The 13935-nt window shown below is 42.5% G+C and overlaps 1 protein-coding gene across 2 annotated transcripts; it reads left to right on the forward strand.

Moving 5' to 3' along the window:
• The first annotated feature begins 1898 nt into the window (after nucleotides 1-1898).
• Nucleotides 1899-12924, forward strand: mtmr7a (myotubularin related protein 7a). Of its 2 annotated transcripts, XM_071457858.1 has the most exons (14): nucleotides 1899-2101; nucleotides 2427-2549; nucleotides 2705-2867; nucleotides 3167-3324; nucleotides 3419-3547; nucleotides 5401-5535; nucleotides 5784-5916; nucleotides 7780-7889; nucleotides 9082-9207; nucleotides 9653-9702; nucleotides 9786-9986; nucleotides 10184-10318; nucleotides 10500-10626; nucleotides 10741-12924. In XM_071457858.1, exons 1-14 carry the CDS (start codon nucleotides 2078-2080, stop codon nucleotides 11077-11079), a joined length of 1953 nt encoding a protein of 650 aa, XP_071313959.1. In that variant the 5' UTR covers nucleotides 1899-2077; the 3' UTR covers nucleotides 11080-12924. The 2 variants fall into 2 exon arrangements, with proteins under 2 accessions (XP_071313959.1, XP_071313960.1); XM_071457859.1 differs by lacking the exon at nucleotides 2705-2867 and having other exon boundaries at nucleotides 2084-2101.
• The last annotated feature ends 1011 nt before the right edge of the window (nucleotides 12925-13935 follow it).

The raw sequence follows: 13935 nt of genomic DNA on the forward strand, positions 1-13935 counted from the left end.
CGGGATACACTGACTCTTCCAAAAACGAATTCCACACTGAGAAAGATTAAATGTGGGTTACAGTAAAACTGGCTGACATTCGCAGGGGATTTCACAGGTTTACAATGCTAAATAAATACATAATAAATAATCTTTCTACCCTGTCAAGCTCTTTTCTGGCCTTTTATATGAGGAAATTACTCCTACAAGACATGTACCAGTGATAAAACAGATATCAATTGTAAACAAATATCAATTCAGTCATTAAGTCAGCATGTTAGTATATATACATATTATGATTTCTCATCCCAGCAGCAGTGCATTACTTGATCCGAGTGACATCAGAAATGTTTTATAATTATTAGACAATCAAGCTTTTTTGGTCTCCTCGTGCATGAATACGGAACAGTAGGAGAAGACATGCAGCAGGGCTGCCAGGCGTCAGTAAGTCAATCACTTCTGCTTAGTTTAACTAACCACTTTTATTGTTTTTTTCTGTCTACTGTCCTGCAACAGATGGCTGCTCTGCTCAGTGTTGTACAAAATACTCAGAATATAAAAATACATTAGAAAATTTTGTATGACTTGCCAAAACTATGAAGATGTCAGAAGAACAAGAAAAGCAAAAACATTTCACTGTGGGGGTGCAGATAAAATGTGTGCACATCCAATTTAAAATCATGTGGGATTCATCTGTGTTTACACAAGGGAGCTTCTCAAAATAGCCTCACGCTCTGTTTAACAGTAAAACAATCACTTAAACTCTGCATAGTTTGTGCTCAGTGCCAGAATGTACAACACTGTATCCAATAAAGTTAGACTTTAAAAAACACTTTAAACTCTGCTGGACTACTTCAACACACAGCTGTGAACATCTGGGGCTGGTGACATAAATAACATCAGGTTTGATTATGTCACACCGACAGAGGAGTTTCCACCCATGCTGCCTGCTTCTACCTCTCCTACTGACTAGGGCCGCACAATTAAAAGGAAAAATAATCAAAATCGCAGTGTGGCCTGGTGCAATATCCAAATTGCAATAGCTGCAGTTTTTTTTGACAAAGGTAACATAAGGGAACATGCTTGTTTGGTACACGCCCCATCAAAAGTCACGTCATCATTTTTAATAACTTTCAGTGAATATGATCATTCCAACTGATATCATGACTCATCGCAAACGCAATATCTGCCAGAATAATCCCAATATGATTTTGTTTTTTTTGCATATCGTGCAGCCCTGCTCATGACTCCCTCACTATATTGACTTATCTTATACATTTAATGTGGGATTTCCACCTTTATCATTCTCAATGGCACATTTCTGTGTAACTGCCAACAAAGTTCCAACCAACACAACTTTTTTTTTGCCTGCGGTATCCAGGCTCTGTGACTGGCTCTTAGATGTTTACAAGCCATAGACATAAACATTTTTTACATAATGACTCATGTAAGCATGAAACTCTTGGAAGCAGAGTATGGGCTCAGGGTCTGTCCTCAACAGGTAGCTAATTGGATTACCTGGCATCGCAGGTGTCAATTGTTTCTTAATTTAATCGGTTAAATGATAACCAGAGCTCTTACACTAAAAGTAACAATTGTACTTTCTTTTAGAAAACAGTTTAAAAAGTCACCAGCATTAACTTTAAGCTAGTGTGTTTATCATTAAACCACTTCCTTAACCAATATGTATAATTAGAAATTTCACTGAAGATGTATAATATGATGCATTTTTCTCTTAAATGACTAGAGGTCAGTAAATATGTGGAATCCACTAATATGTTGCGGCGCATACTCAATAAAATAACAGTTCAGCAAGTTCATTTGGTCTGCAGCCTGAAATGCCCTTTAACATTTTATCCAGGCCGCAGCCCAGCACGGGGCGGGCTTTAGGACCCGGAGGTGCGGCTCCCGCAAAGACGGCTCAGGGAAGAGCGATGTTATGGCAGGGGCCACCTGAGCGCTGCTGACGAGCAACCTGAACCATCGAGGCTCACCTGGCACACTCTGGTACGCTGCTGTGCGCATGCTGTGCTGCTGGTAGCTGTATTGCGGAAGGCGCAGTGGTCGCAGGAAGCTGCGGCTCATCTCTCAGCTGCCGATGGAGCACATCCGACTGCCAAAGGTAACCGCGGATCTCACTGCAGTGATTAGCCACGAAATCCGCATTACCCCAGTGATACTTCAAAGAGTGGTACCTCAGTAAACACAAACCACGTGTGCTCACAATTGATACAGAGTTTTATTTCAGATAATTAAGCAAAAAATACAGGATTCATTTAAAGGGCGTGGGCTGCGTCGGCCACGTAGGCAGACAGGGTCCTCCTGCTGCTATCAGCTACATCTGATGTGTGTGTGTGTGTGTGTGTGTGTGTGTGTGTGTGTGTATAGGTCCCGTGTGTACAGCTGTAGTTGGATGTTTGATGCTTCTCCTCACCTTCCTCCTCCAGGTGGAGAATGTCAAGCTGCTCGACAGAGTCTCTCCCAGGAGGAGCAGGGTGGGCACCCTGTACCTGACAGCTACACACACCATTTTTGTGGAGAATGAGGCCGGAGTGCGCAATGAAACATGGGTAGGCATCAGCTCAGTACACTGGCGGGATGGAAAAATCAGTTTGTTGGGACAGTGTAGCACAGAAGTGCATCCGAGCATTTGTGTTTCCCATGTCAGCATGGTGAAACATGCTGTAGCACCGCAGACGGTCAGTTTGTCTTCCACTTGTTTTAGGTGCTCCACAGTTTGGTGTGCAGTGTGGAGAAACAAGCCGCCACAGCCTCAGGATGTGCTCTGCTCATTCACTGCAAGAACTTCCAGGTTCTTCATTTTGTCATGCCTCGAGAGCGCGAATGCCATGATGTTCACCTGTCCCTGCAGCGTCTCTCCCAGCCAGGTGAGCTGTGGTAGGACGCCAGCACGGTATTGATTTGGTGATGTCCTTACTGTAGCAAACATGTCAGAGGGTCCTTATTATTGTCTTTTTTGGGGGGGCTATTTTTACAGCTACATCAGTATCAGTGCTGGATTAAACATCTGACTCCAGGATAATCTGCTGATACACTATTATGAGAGTTCAAATTTCAGTAAAGCTCAGACTCTAGTTTTCATCTCCTCTGCTTTTGCAGTGCCGTGGTCAATCTAGCTTGTATACGTTGGAGGTTTTGCTCATTAAACCAGTAATGTGCCTTGCAGAGAGTTACGCGGAGCTGTATTGCTTCTCCTATAAACCTAACGTGGATGAGGAGGAGAGGCGGCAGGAATGGGACTTCCTGGACCTCAAGGCTGATTACAGCAGAATGGGACTCCCAAACTCCCTGTGGAGACTCTCCCCCGTCAACCGACACTACAAGGTCAGTGAGCCGACATCTATGACCAGTTGTACTTTTTCATCCTAATATGGACATCGCGGGTGCTTAGACTTTTGTGATGTCATTCTTTTTAAAGGTGAGTGACACTTACCCCGCTGACCTCTATGTACCTGACTCTGCCACGCCTCCGGTCATCGTGGGGAGCTCCAAGTTCAGAAGCAGAGGCAGATTTCCCACGCTGTCGTACTACTCCAAAGAAAATCATGTAAGTTGATCACATACATTTTCTCTGTATGTTTCATGTGCTTCCCATGATAGCCAGTATCATAGGGGCATGAATCATCTGTGACACTTCTCAAACTCAAAACAACACCGACAGAACCAGTCTCTCTGACTCAGACCCTGCACAGAATGAATATAATGATGACAATACTTCACTTTGCTTGCCACCACGCTTCCTCTTCAAGCAGCCAGAAGTTTTTGGCTGCTTGCAAGCCAGAAAGTAAACACGAAGTCACTGATGTTGAGTTATTGGTGCTGCCTGCAGGTGTTTCCTGGCCATTTTTATGCCTCCATGCTGACGGCAGCACTCGGGGCCGGTGGCATTATGTTTTCGCATTCATCCCATTCTCATGAACGCGATCGCTCCGTAATACCGTGAGGGAGCGTCTTCAAATTTGGCACAATCATTCATTTGGAATCAAGTCTTATCAGTTCAGATAAGATTTTGGTGGTCAAAGGTCAAAGTCACGGTGACCGCACCAAACACGTTTTTAGCCATAACTAAGAATTCACACAGTAATTGTGACAAAATTTCACGGTTAGTGTTTATATGACTCTGGATAAACAGGGATGTTACCTGAAATTAGTCTGAGTGGCCGAGCTTACAACTGCAAGGCAATAATTCTGTCAGTTGAGGCTCATTTATGCTGAGTGTTAGATAAGGATATGGACGGAGCCACATATCTGTACTCTGAGCACCAAGTACTGAGCAGCATGACAGGAAATCTTTGGGGCTTTGTAAAATGTTTGTTGTACAATTATTAATAATGGCAGAAAGTTTTGAGCAGAGGTTACGTGATGTATTTAGTGACTTCACAGGCCACTGCCATCTGCAGTGCTGCCTCCACTTTTGCCACTGAAGAGGTAGACCACCACCACAGTGAGCACATTTGTTGTTGTCAGAAACTTTGACTCTAGTGGATTTATTGCTTAACATCCATGCCAACATAAATAATGAGTGGAAGTATGTGGGCAGTGACGGCTTCCACCATTTGAAAGGGACGTACAGTAAAGGGAGCGTAAATGAACCCTTGGGCAGCAACTGTTTTTTCCTTGTTCTGTTTTCCACCTGTATATTTGATACAGAGACTAAGCCTGAAATGAATCAAACTGATGCTGATCTGATGGTACAGAAGTGGCTCCAGCCTCTGTCCATCCCTCTGTATGACATAAGATATATTTTTTTCATAAGGTTGTTAAAAGTTTTGTTAGGTCCACGTCAGGTACTCGGTTCTTTTCCTCTTCAGCTGAGACTGACCTATTGATCATGTTGGTCAAGGGGTCACCTTTAATGCTCTGCCTCTGCTACAACACAGCACAGGTAAATGAGACGACTTATGAGGAGATGAAGCAGGAGATGTCCATTCTGTTCTTGCCTCTACAATTCAGCTACAATTACTCATTTTTTTTGAAAGCTGACATATATTTAAATCTGGAATAAGCATGAACAGCCATAATTCTTCCTATTAATCCCTGACTGGACAGTTGGGAGTGCTTTATGTGTTCAAGGTCAGATTCCCAGGGCTGATGGTCCTGTGTGTGGATATCAGTTCATACAGAGGGGCTCCCCTCTGGCTCATGAGCCAGGAGGGAGAATCACACAACAATCTCTTCCCTTTCCCTTGTGGCTCCTAAATGGAGATATGTGGCTGATTAATTTAAATTGAACATGCAGGGAAAGGGAGAGCACTGTGAATTTGTATTCACCCCGATTCTCACATGACACATGAATTTTTATGCTCTAAATGCCGTGCAGAGTAATAATTCACTTAAAATCAGCCGTCAGATGAGTAAACATTCCCGCATGAAACCTGAGTGCTTCTTGCCTCCTCCCAGGCTGCCATCTGCCGCAGCAGCCAGCCCCTGTCAGGTTTCAGCGCTCGCTGCCTGGAGGATGAACAGATGCTGGAGGCCATCTTGAGGTCCAACCCCCGCAGCGACTTCATGTATGTGGTGGACACCAGGCCTAAGGTGAGCCCTTTGTGCCTAAGGAATGGCCTGCAAAAATACAAGCCTTACTGTACTATGCTGTATGTTCAGGTGGGCTTTATTTTCCATGCTGCGTTTTGCCAGCTGGATGTGCACATAGCAAAAGTCTTGAAAACATCCTGGCTCTGTACAAGCTGAACCATGATCAATATTATATAATGGACATTTGTGTAAAAACCATACTTTTGTATTATTTTTCTCTTGAAACACTCAGTCATATGTTTTTCTAGCTGAATGCGATCGCAAACCGAGCTGCAGGAAAAGGCTACGAAAATGAAGACAACTACTCCAACATTAAATTCCAGTTCATCGGCATCGAGAACATCCACGTTATGAGAAACAGCCAACAAAAAATGCTAGAAGGTAATTATCATGTCCTCTGCAGACTCACTCTTTCACTGATTTTAGATTTGCATACTGTGGAAACAGCTTTCAGGACACAGCAGAGCGGTCACCACTGTGCCAGAAATGTCTGAACACATCAGTGTTTGTGGAGCAAAATGTATATTTTCCGACATCGTCTGTTTAAATTTGCTGCTTCTTCCATTACTAAAGCAGAGCGGGACCCCATGCTACCCCCTGTGGCTTTCATGTGCACTCATGTAGACTGGACTGTGCTGCAATCAGACCTCAAATGAGCCCACAGGAGAATTTCTGGGTATTGTGCAGGGGTGCTCCTAGGAAGACTTTGAATCCATCTGGATTTTATTTCAGAGCTATTTTGGTTTCCCAGAGTGGACAATCCAGGACCTTATCCCCCAAAGAGAGACAGAGGGCGTGAGAATGATGTGATTTCAAGTCTTAAAAGTTATAGCTGTTCTTAGTTGTGATAACTCTTTGCCCCCTGGCAGCACAAGGGAAGTCTTTAAATGCTGGAGACAGCGCCTGCCCTTCAGAGCTTGCCTGACTCTCCCTACCCGATTGTACACTTCAATAAGATTTAGAAGACCCCCCGCCTGGCAGCATGAGCTCAAACATTTCTTCCTTGTGGAAGCGCACCACGTGTTACAAAACCAAAGGCTGAACAAACCTGTTCACCTGCTCGCTCTCCTATCAGTGGCCTCACAGCATTTTTACAGGTCAGCAAGCTGATGTGCTGTCAGCAAAAAAACACCTTGTCACCTCTGTCAGCACCTGAATTGATTGAGGACGGGGCAGATGTTTTCATACAGTGAGCTAAGTGTCTGAATTATGAGTGTTAATGTGACAAATTGTCCTCAGCTAATAAAATGTCAGCCGTGGAGAAACGGGTTCATGTCACTCTGCCTCCCAGTGAACTCAAAAATATTTATGTTGAACCCTGAAGATGGAAAAATAAATTTTGGATTCTGTTTTACAGCATAAACAAACGTAATGCAGGAAGCCTTATGGTACAGAAATGGATGTGTATTTAATTTTCTTCCTCATCTCTGTGACTGTGTTTGGATATGGCTCAGTCTTGTTATTGTGTTTCTTGAAATATGAATCCAAGACAAAGAGTCCACAGACACACTGCAGCTCTGTGAGGCGGCACAGTCGTTAGCTAAGGCTAACATTAGCATGCTAACATGCTCACACTGACGTTTACATGCTGATCATGATACGTGATGTTGTATCATGATCAACATTACATACCATCTTACTTGGCGTGTTAGCATGTTAGCATGCTAACATACGCTGTTAGCACTAAACTCAAAGTACAGCTGATGCTGATGGTAATTTTGCAGGTCATTTGGTTATAAACCCAAGTGTTGTCCTGACACTGTCAATAAATATTCAGGGGAGAACCAAAGTTGGCACAAATCATTGTATGTATGAAATAGACCATGAACCATGACCAATGATCCTGCTGGTGGCGCTGTAGAAAGGTCAGGGAGACAGTAAATCAATTCAGATTCATCTTCTAGGGACCATGAATGTCTCCACAAAATTTCATGGCGATCCATCCAGTAGCTGTTGACATATTTCAGCCTCGACCAAAGTGGTGGACGCTAGTGTCACTAAAAAACATTGACTGGCGTCCAAATGAATCATCACATGAAAAGCTGAAGGAAATCAGTTTGGGAGAAAAAACAAAATATGCTCGCATGACCCATATTTTCCCATGCCATGCACAGATTCCCCCATAAATATACTGTCATGGATGCTGCCTTTTATAATGAAAGTGAACGGCGAGGTTTAATAAAGTCCCACAGTCAGGTATGCTCCATGTTTCCTGCCAGTGAGACAGCTGTGTTGTGGTTACAGTGTGCGAGCTGCGTGCCCCCTCCATGTCCGACTTCCTGGAGGGTCTGGAGAGCTCAGGCTGGCTGAGGCACATCAAAGCTGTTTTGGATGCAGGCATCTTCATCGCCAAGGTCAGTCTGGAGGTTAATCCCCGCTGTCTGCCTCACCACTGCACTCAATATTAGCTTAGGTGTGTGTGTTGTATCCTGCATGTGATGTGTGGTACACATTTCATCTGTCTGTGCATATTTTTTTTTTAACTGGGCTTAGTCAATAAAAAGAGAGATTCTTCTTTCTGCTCGGTATAATTTTTCTTGCTCTTGGGCTCCACCAGTCACATACTTCATGTAGTAAATGGCTGAGGTCAGGGAATGGCTGTGGTTGGGGTCAGTCGGTTGTTGCAGACTAATAGGAAATTCTGGCAGTTTCCCCATCTCAAAAATTCCTATTTACTTTGGGACTTTAATTACTAATAAGATCAACAACAGACTTCTCATCTTAAAAAAAACAAACACAAGGCAGCACTCATCAGCAATCAGCAGCAACACAACTCAGTATTAGAATATGACATTCTCCTGTTTCTTATTTTATGGATGAATTTAATCAGTCAATGTATTATCTCATTGTTTTGGACCTCATCCTTGCACTTTTCTCTTATATCTCATTCCTAATGTTGTACAAAATGTTTTGAAATCAGTTGTGCAACATATAAACACTGGGGATTCATTTGTAAAAATGTTGCTCCACAGCACTAATAGTGGACAAAAACCCACTCACAGAGTATCTTTAGTATCTTTGTCAAAGCGTGAGAAAGCAAAACTGGTGTAATAAATTCAAAGCACTGAAACTATTGGTGTCAAATTAGTGCGAGTTACTGAGTTAAATTTTTTGTTGATTTCTTATCTTTTTAAGAGATAACAGGCAGAAAATCAGCTGCAATGTGATTACGGTTTTCTTTTTTTTTTTTTTTTCCAAGTCGCCATCCAAGGGCAAACAGCTGCTCTGATAATGTGCTGATGTTAAATTATAATCCATCACAGAGGCAAAAGAGTTACCAAATATAAATTGAGGACAGTTAAAGAGTTTAACAAGACCTACTCAGTCTACTCCCATTTTTGGCAACAAAAATAACAATTTTCTTGCCACTAGAAAATCCACAGAGAGCAAACAGTGGGACTTTCTGCCCTATCTGACACAGATGATTGATGATATTTTCACGATTCCAACGTATTTTGTTTTCCAGCCATTATTTACTCTCAAACATCCTGAATGTGTGCTGGCACTGCACAGACTGTGTGTGTGTGTGTGTATTTGTGTGTGTAGGCTGTTGCACAAGAGGGTGTCAGTGTCCTGGTCCACTGTTCAGACGGTTGGGACCGCACAGCTCAGGTGTGTTCAGTGGCCTGTGTGCTGCTGGATCCCTACTACAGGACCCTCCGAGGACTCATGGTAAATACTGAATCTTTCCCTTTTGCCCTAAAGAGTAGGATTGTATATCATAAGTAGGATTGTATATTAAGAGTAGGATTGTATATTATAAGTTGGACTGTGAATGCCACATAACCCTCAGGGACACTCTGTCATATTAATATCTGCAGTCACATTCTGGCTTTAGCTGGTCCTAGTCCATACTGGGCTCATGAGGCTTGTCTCTTTGATCAGAAGGTTTTGTGCAGGCTAACTCGGAATCCAAAAAGAGCAACTATGGAAAATAAACATAACACAGAGGCCTACTTTTGGGAACTGCCCCTGAAGTAAGAGGGAAATGACCCCACACAGAGAGTGAAGAGGTTCAGCCATTCTGCGGGAATTGACTGTGCACTATGTCTGAACCTTCAATCACACTGGAACTCAAAAGGAACAAGACTATAGATTTTGTTTTGTTTTCACTTAGGTTCTCATCGAGAGAGACTGGGTCTCGTTTGGACACAAGTTCTCTCACAGGTTTGACTCCAAACATGACTTTCAAGGCATCTATGGTTTGGATGTTTTGTTTTGATCTAACTGTACCTGCACCTCTCCTCCAGATGCAACCACCTGGTCGGAGACCCTAAGGAGGTGTCTCCCGTCATTGATCAGTTCCTGGAGTGTGTGTGGCAGCTGATGGAGCAGTTCCCCTGTGCCTTTGAGTTCAACGAGAGGTTCCTCATCACCATTCACAGCCACATCTACTCCTGCCAGTATGGCAACTTCATCGGCAACAACCAGCGGGAGAGGATAGAGCTGGGGTGAGATTTAAACCTGCTGCTACCATCAGCTTCTTTTCCTTTTCACAGCACAGACAACTGGTCTGAGAGGAGAAAGACTACTGAGGAGAGGTCACAGCCAGTGGTATATTACATCACTGGGCTTGGGCAAGTTGAGACAACTCTATGCCAGAAAAAAACGGATTGATTATTCTCTGTCTTTATCTGCCGTTTGACAGAGTACGTGAGAGGACACACTCTCTGTGGAGTTACCTATGGACGAACCGTGCAGACTACATCAACCCTCTGTACAGGCCAGACCACAGCCAGACTCAGGGGCTACTCCGGCCATCTACTGCCCCCTACTGCTTTAAGTAGGTCGTTACCAACAACAACTAAAACTGCCTAGTCTCAAATCTGGTGTACACATTTTAAACAGGCAGTTCTCAGTTGAATACTTGGCCTCACATTGTCAGAGGAATGCTGACAGTCTAAAAGTGAAACTACTATAGTAAAAGGAGAGTTAATTTCACAGATGATCTTGCTTTTGTATAGATTCTGGAGAGGCCTGTACAACCGCTTTGACCGAGGGATGCATCCGCGGCAGTCTGTAGATGATTACCTGAGGACCATCCAAGAGGAGACGCAGCAGCTGGAGGAGCAGCTGGCCTCACACAAAGAGGTAGGACAGTGCTGTGAATTCATAGTCACAGTCATTTCTCATGGGGAAAAAAATGCTACTCCGGTGTTTTTCCTGGTTGTAGAAGATAACTGTTGTTTTCATGCCTATTAATAGAAAATTGCTCAGCTGGAGCAGGAGCAGGAATGGAGTGTCACCCAGAAAGCAACCACCTTTGATAAGAGTCCCACAGCGTGGGCTCTCAGCAGTGACCTCACAGTGGCCAACACCCCTCAGGACTACACTGGGGGCTTCATCACCAGCAGCCCCTGTCAGCCAAAAGCACCAGACAGCAGCCTGATCCTGCCCCAAGACCTGAACCAAACATCCGAAGCCAACCTCTCCAACGGCAGCGACCAGGAGTCGGGGATCGCGGACCTGAGCTGTCGTTCACCTGTCAGCGAGGACAGCACCAGGGATCCCGACTCAGATGAGGCTGCCTACTCCGCTGCCTGAGCAAATGTAGCATGTGGTGGAAGCCACAGCAGCTTCACGGCCACTGAACAAACACTACCTTCATATTAACCAAGTAACCTGGCTATCGGCTCTAACTTTAGTGAAAAGTCTTGCTTGGGTTACGCAGCTTACTGGCACTTTTGTTTGCATGTTGTGTGGCGGACTCTTCCTGTTCCCACATACGTACTTGTTTAAAGTTGTTGCTGTAGCTGACTACATTTTACTTCTTAGCCCAGTGAAAGAAATTCTGAAAGTAATTGCAAAGCTGAATATTGCTCACAGTCATGTCTGTTGTTTGACAGCAGAATGAACCCATACTGCTGTACACAGATAAAACTGTACACAGTTTAATGTTGGAGTGATCTCAACAGAAACTAGTTTACTTGGGTTAAAACAAGTGAAGATCAATTCTGAGCAATTCAATGTAAATGTAAACTGAGCAGGTATGAGCACTTTTTGCTATAGTCTTCCATACAGTTCATTTATTCATTAGGCACTTGGCTTTATATTGTTTTGTGTCTTTCTGAAAAAGGCTGAGAAACTGCTGCAGTCGTGAACCACAACAGATCTATTCCCAACTAGAAAAGCTATTAAAAAAAAGACACAAACAGGACTTCGATATTAAATTTTTAAAGCAACAAGAGCCACGTAATAAAGCTCCTGAGAGACCAAATCATCATTTCAGGTGCATTGATCTTTAAAACTGGTAAATTATTTAATAAAGTAATATTTGTTTAAAGTTTAATAATGAAATCAGTACATAATCAAACAGATAAAACAGAGTCACAAGATAGAACAAATAGACAAACCGCAGGGATGAAAATAACTGACTCGAGGACATAACAGATGTGTACGGAATAGAAGCTGCTGTTTACATAGTAAGAACAAAGAGAGTAACTCATTTTTGTAGCAAAGTTTATCTCCTTTTCTGTACAATGTTTTAATAATGTTGTCTAACAACTGTTATAAATGCTGTCGCACCTTATGGTCAGCGTTACTCACAGGCTCACTGGGTTCAACATGGCCTGACGAGCACTGATCCTGTTCTATCCAAAATGTAGTTCAAGTGGCTGTGTAGCTGTTTCTGTCCCAAGGGACATGTTATGAACTGAACTCACCCAGCACACCACGGTGACCTCAGCTGGGTTTTAGAGTCATTACACTACAATAACCAGTGACTGATTGACACCTTATGCTCCACACCGGCATATTTCAGCCTAAAGCATGATTTCATGTGATATTAACTCTACACAATGTGAAAAATAAGTTTTGATTTTTTTACTGAAGACAAGGCAACTTTTTACATTCCTGACCACAGTACTTCAACATCAGATTTGTGATGATCAAATTTTTTTTTCTTTTTAACTAAAGGGAATCACCTGTCTTCTAATATAAATGACAGAACTACTGAACCAGCAGACAAGAGCATGTAAACACAAATATGCTGCTGTTTAAGGAAGCAGATTACCGACTGACTTTTTGAATATTTGTGCCATTTTAACTGTAAAATTAGAAACTGCTCACTGTAATAGCATAAGTGCACTCCAATACTGCTAATGAACAATGTACAGATGACCAAGCAAAGCATGTTAAGATATTTTTGTACTTTGACCTATTTTTTTGACTACTGTAATCTTGCTTTAATGCTTGTTGTTTTTATTTGTATCTGAGGGTTAAAAATGTTTGGTTATAATGAATTCTGACCTTGTATAAAAGGAAGAGCTTTATATTGCTGCGTTTATTTGTGCAGATGGAAAAAGAGCCAAATTTATCAAACTGGTCTAAATGCAAAGTTGTGTCTATTGTGTCAAAGTTCCTGTGAAATAAATAAATACATTACTGTCAGTTATATTGTTCTAATGATTAATGATTGTTTTCTTGTTCGATCTTTGAAGAGTCAGTTCACATTTTCCCATGTATCCGTAGATAGTTTTGGTTTCACTCACCTAGGGTTTGAGATTTCTGGATAATCTACAGAACGCACTGTGAAAAATGTTCATAGGAATGATGACTATAGCTTTTGTAGGCTGAGCGAACTGACCCTCAAAAATGTTTCCTAGCATTTGTATACTCGGTCTGCAATAGACTAAATTTAGGCTTCATATGTTTAAGTTAACAACAGATTCACCAACAAGCTGCAGTCTGGCATGTTTGAGAGTGACACAAATCTATTTATTTACTCAAAACGGTAAAGGTGAAACCCAGTTGTTTCCAGGCTTTACCATACATAGCCCTCAATGCAAGAAAGGTGCAACCTAAACAGTTTGTGTCTGAACAGCTGCATATGCAGACAGTTTAATTTTCAAAGTCAGTGGCAACAGAAGCTGTCCTCATCAAAGCTCCAATCCCTGTTGTTGTCGTACATCTGGCCAGCTGCACTGGACATGAGCCAGAGCCTGAAGCCCTGCCAGCACCAGTGGTGCTGTTCTGTGGCTCACCCAGCTGTCTGCTCTCATTTATTATCTGTGAGCAAAGACAACTTTACTTTGAGGATATTTTCTTTGTCTTTTTTGTTTGCCTCAATCTTTTTAAACAGTGCTAGTGTTAAATCAAAGTGTAAGTCAAAACTACAACGGCAAGAAAAGGCATATTATTATGTGTATACAAAAATATGTGTGCAATGAGAAAAAGTAAAGTTTAAAGAAACAGGGATTTAAAGAAACAGCTGGACCAATTTTTTAAAAATTATAAAGTTTAAAGGTTTAATTGACATTTGAACAGTTTGTTTAAACACACACATTGAAAATGTGACATTTTTTTTCTTCTTCCTAAGCAATTAAAGCAGGCGCTGTGTACACATCGGACGGAAGTCGAACGCCATAAGCAAACAAACATACATACGTAATGACGTTTCAG

The sequence above is a fragment of the Trachinotus anak genome, unplaced genomic scaffold (assembly GCF_046630095.1).
Source record: "Trachinotus anak isolate AG129_WGS33_773 ecotype Australia unplaced genomic scaffold, CSIRO_AGI_Tana_v1 ptg000021l, whole genome shotgun sequence".
Classification (NCBI taxonomy): domain Eukaryota; kingdom Metazoa; phylum Chordata; class Actinopteri; order Carangiformes; family Carangidae; genus Trachinotus; species Trachinotus anak.

Bases quoted from the DNA above. Each gene is read 5' to 3' on its own strand.
- mtmr7a (XM_071457858.1), top strand. From the start codon at position 2,078: ATGGAGCACATCCGACTGCCAAAG. The intron at 2,868-3,166 runs GTGAGCTGTGGT...TGTGCCTTGCAG, and splicing joins GCAGCGTCTCTCCCAGCCAG to AGAGTTACGCGGAGCTGTAT. The intron at 5,536-5,783 runs GTGAGCCCTTTG...ATGTTTTTCTAG, and splicing joins TGGTGGACACCAGGCCTAAG to CTGAATGCGATCGCAAACCG.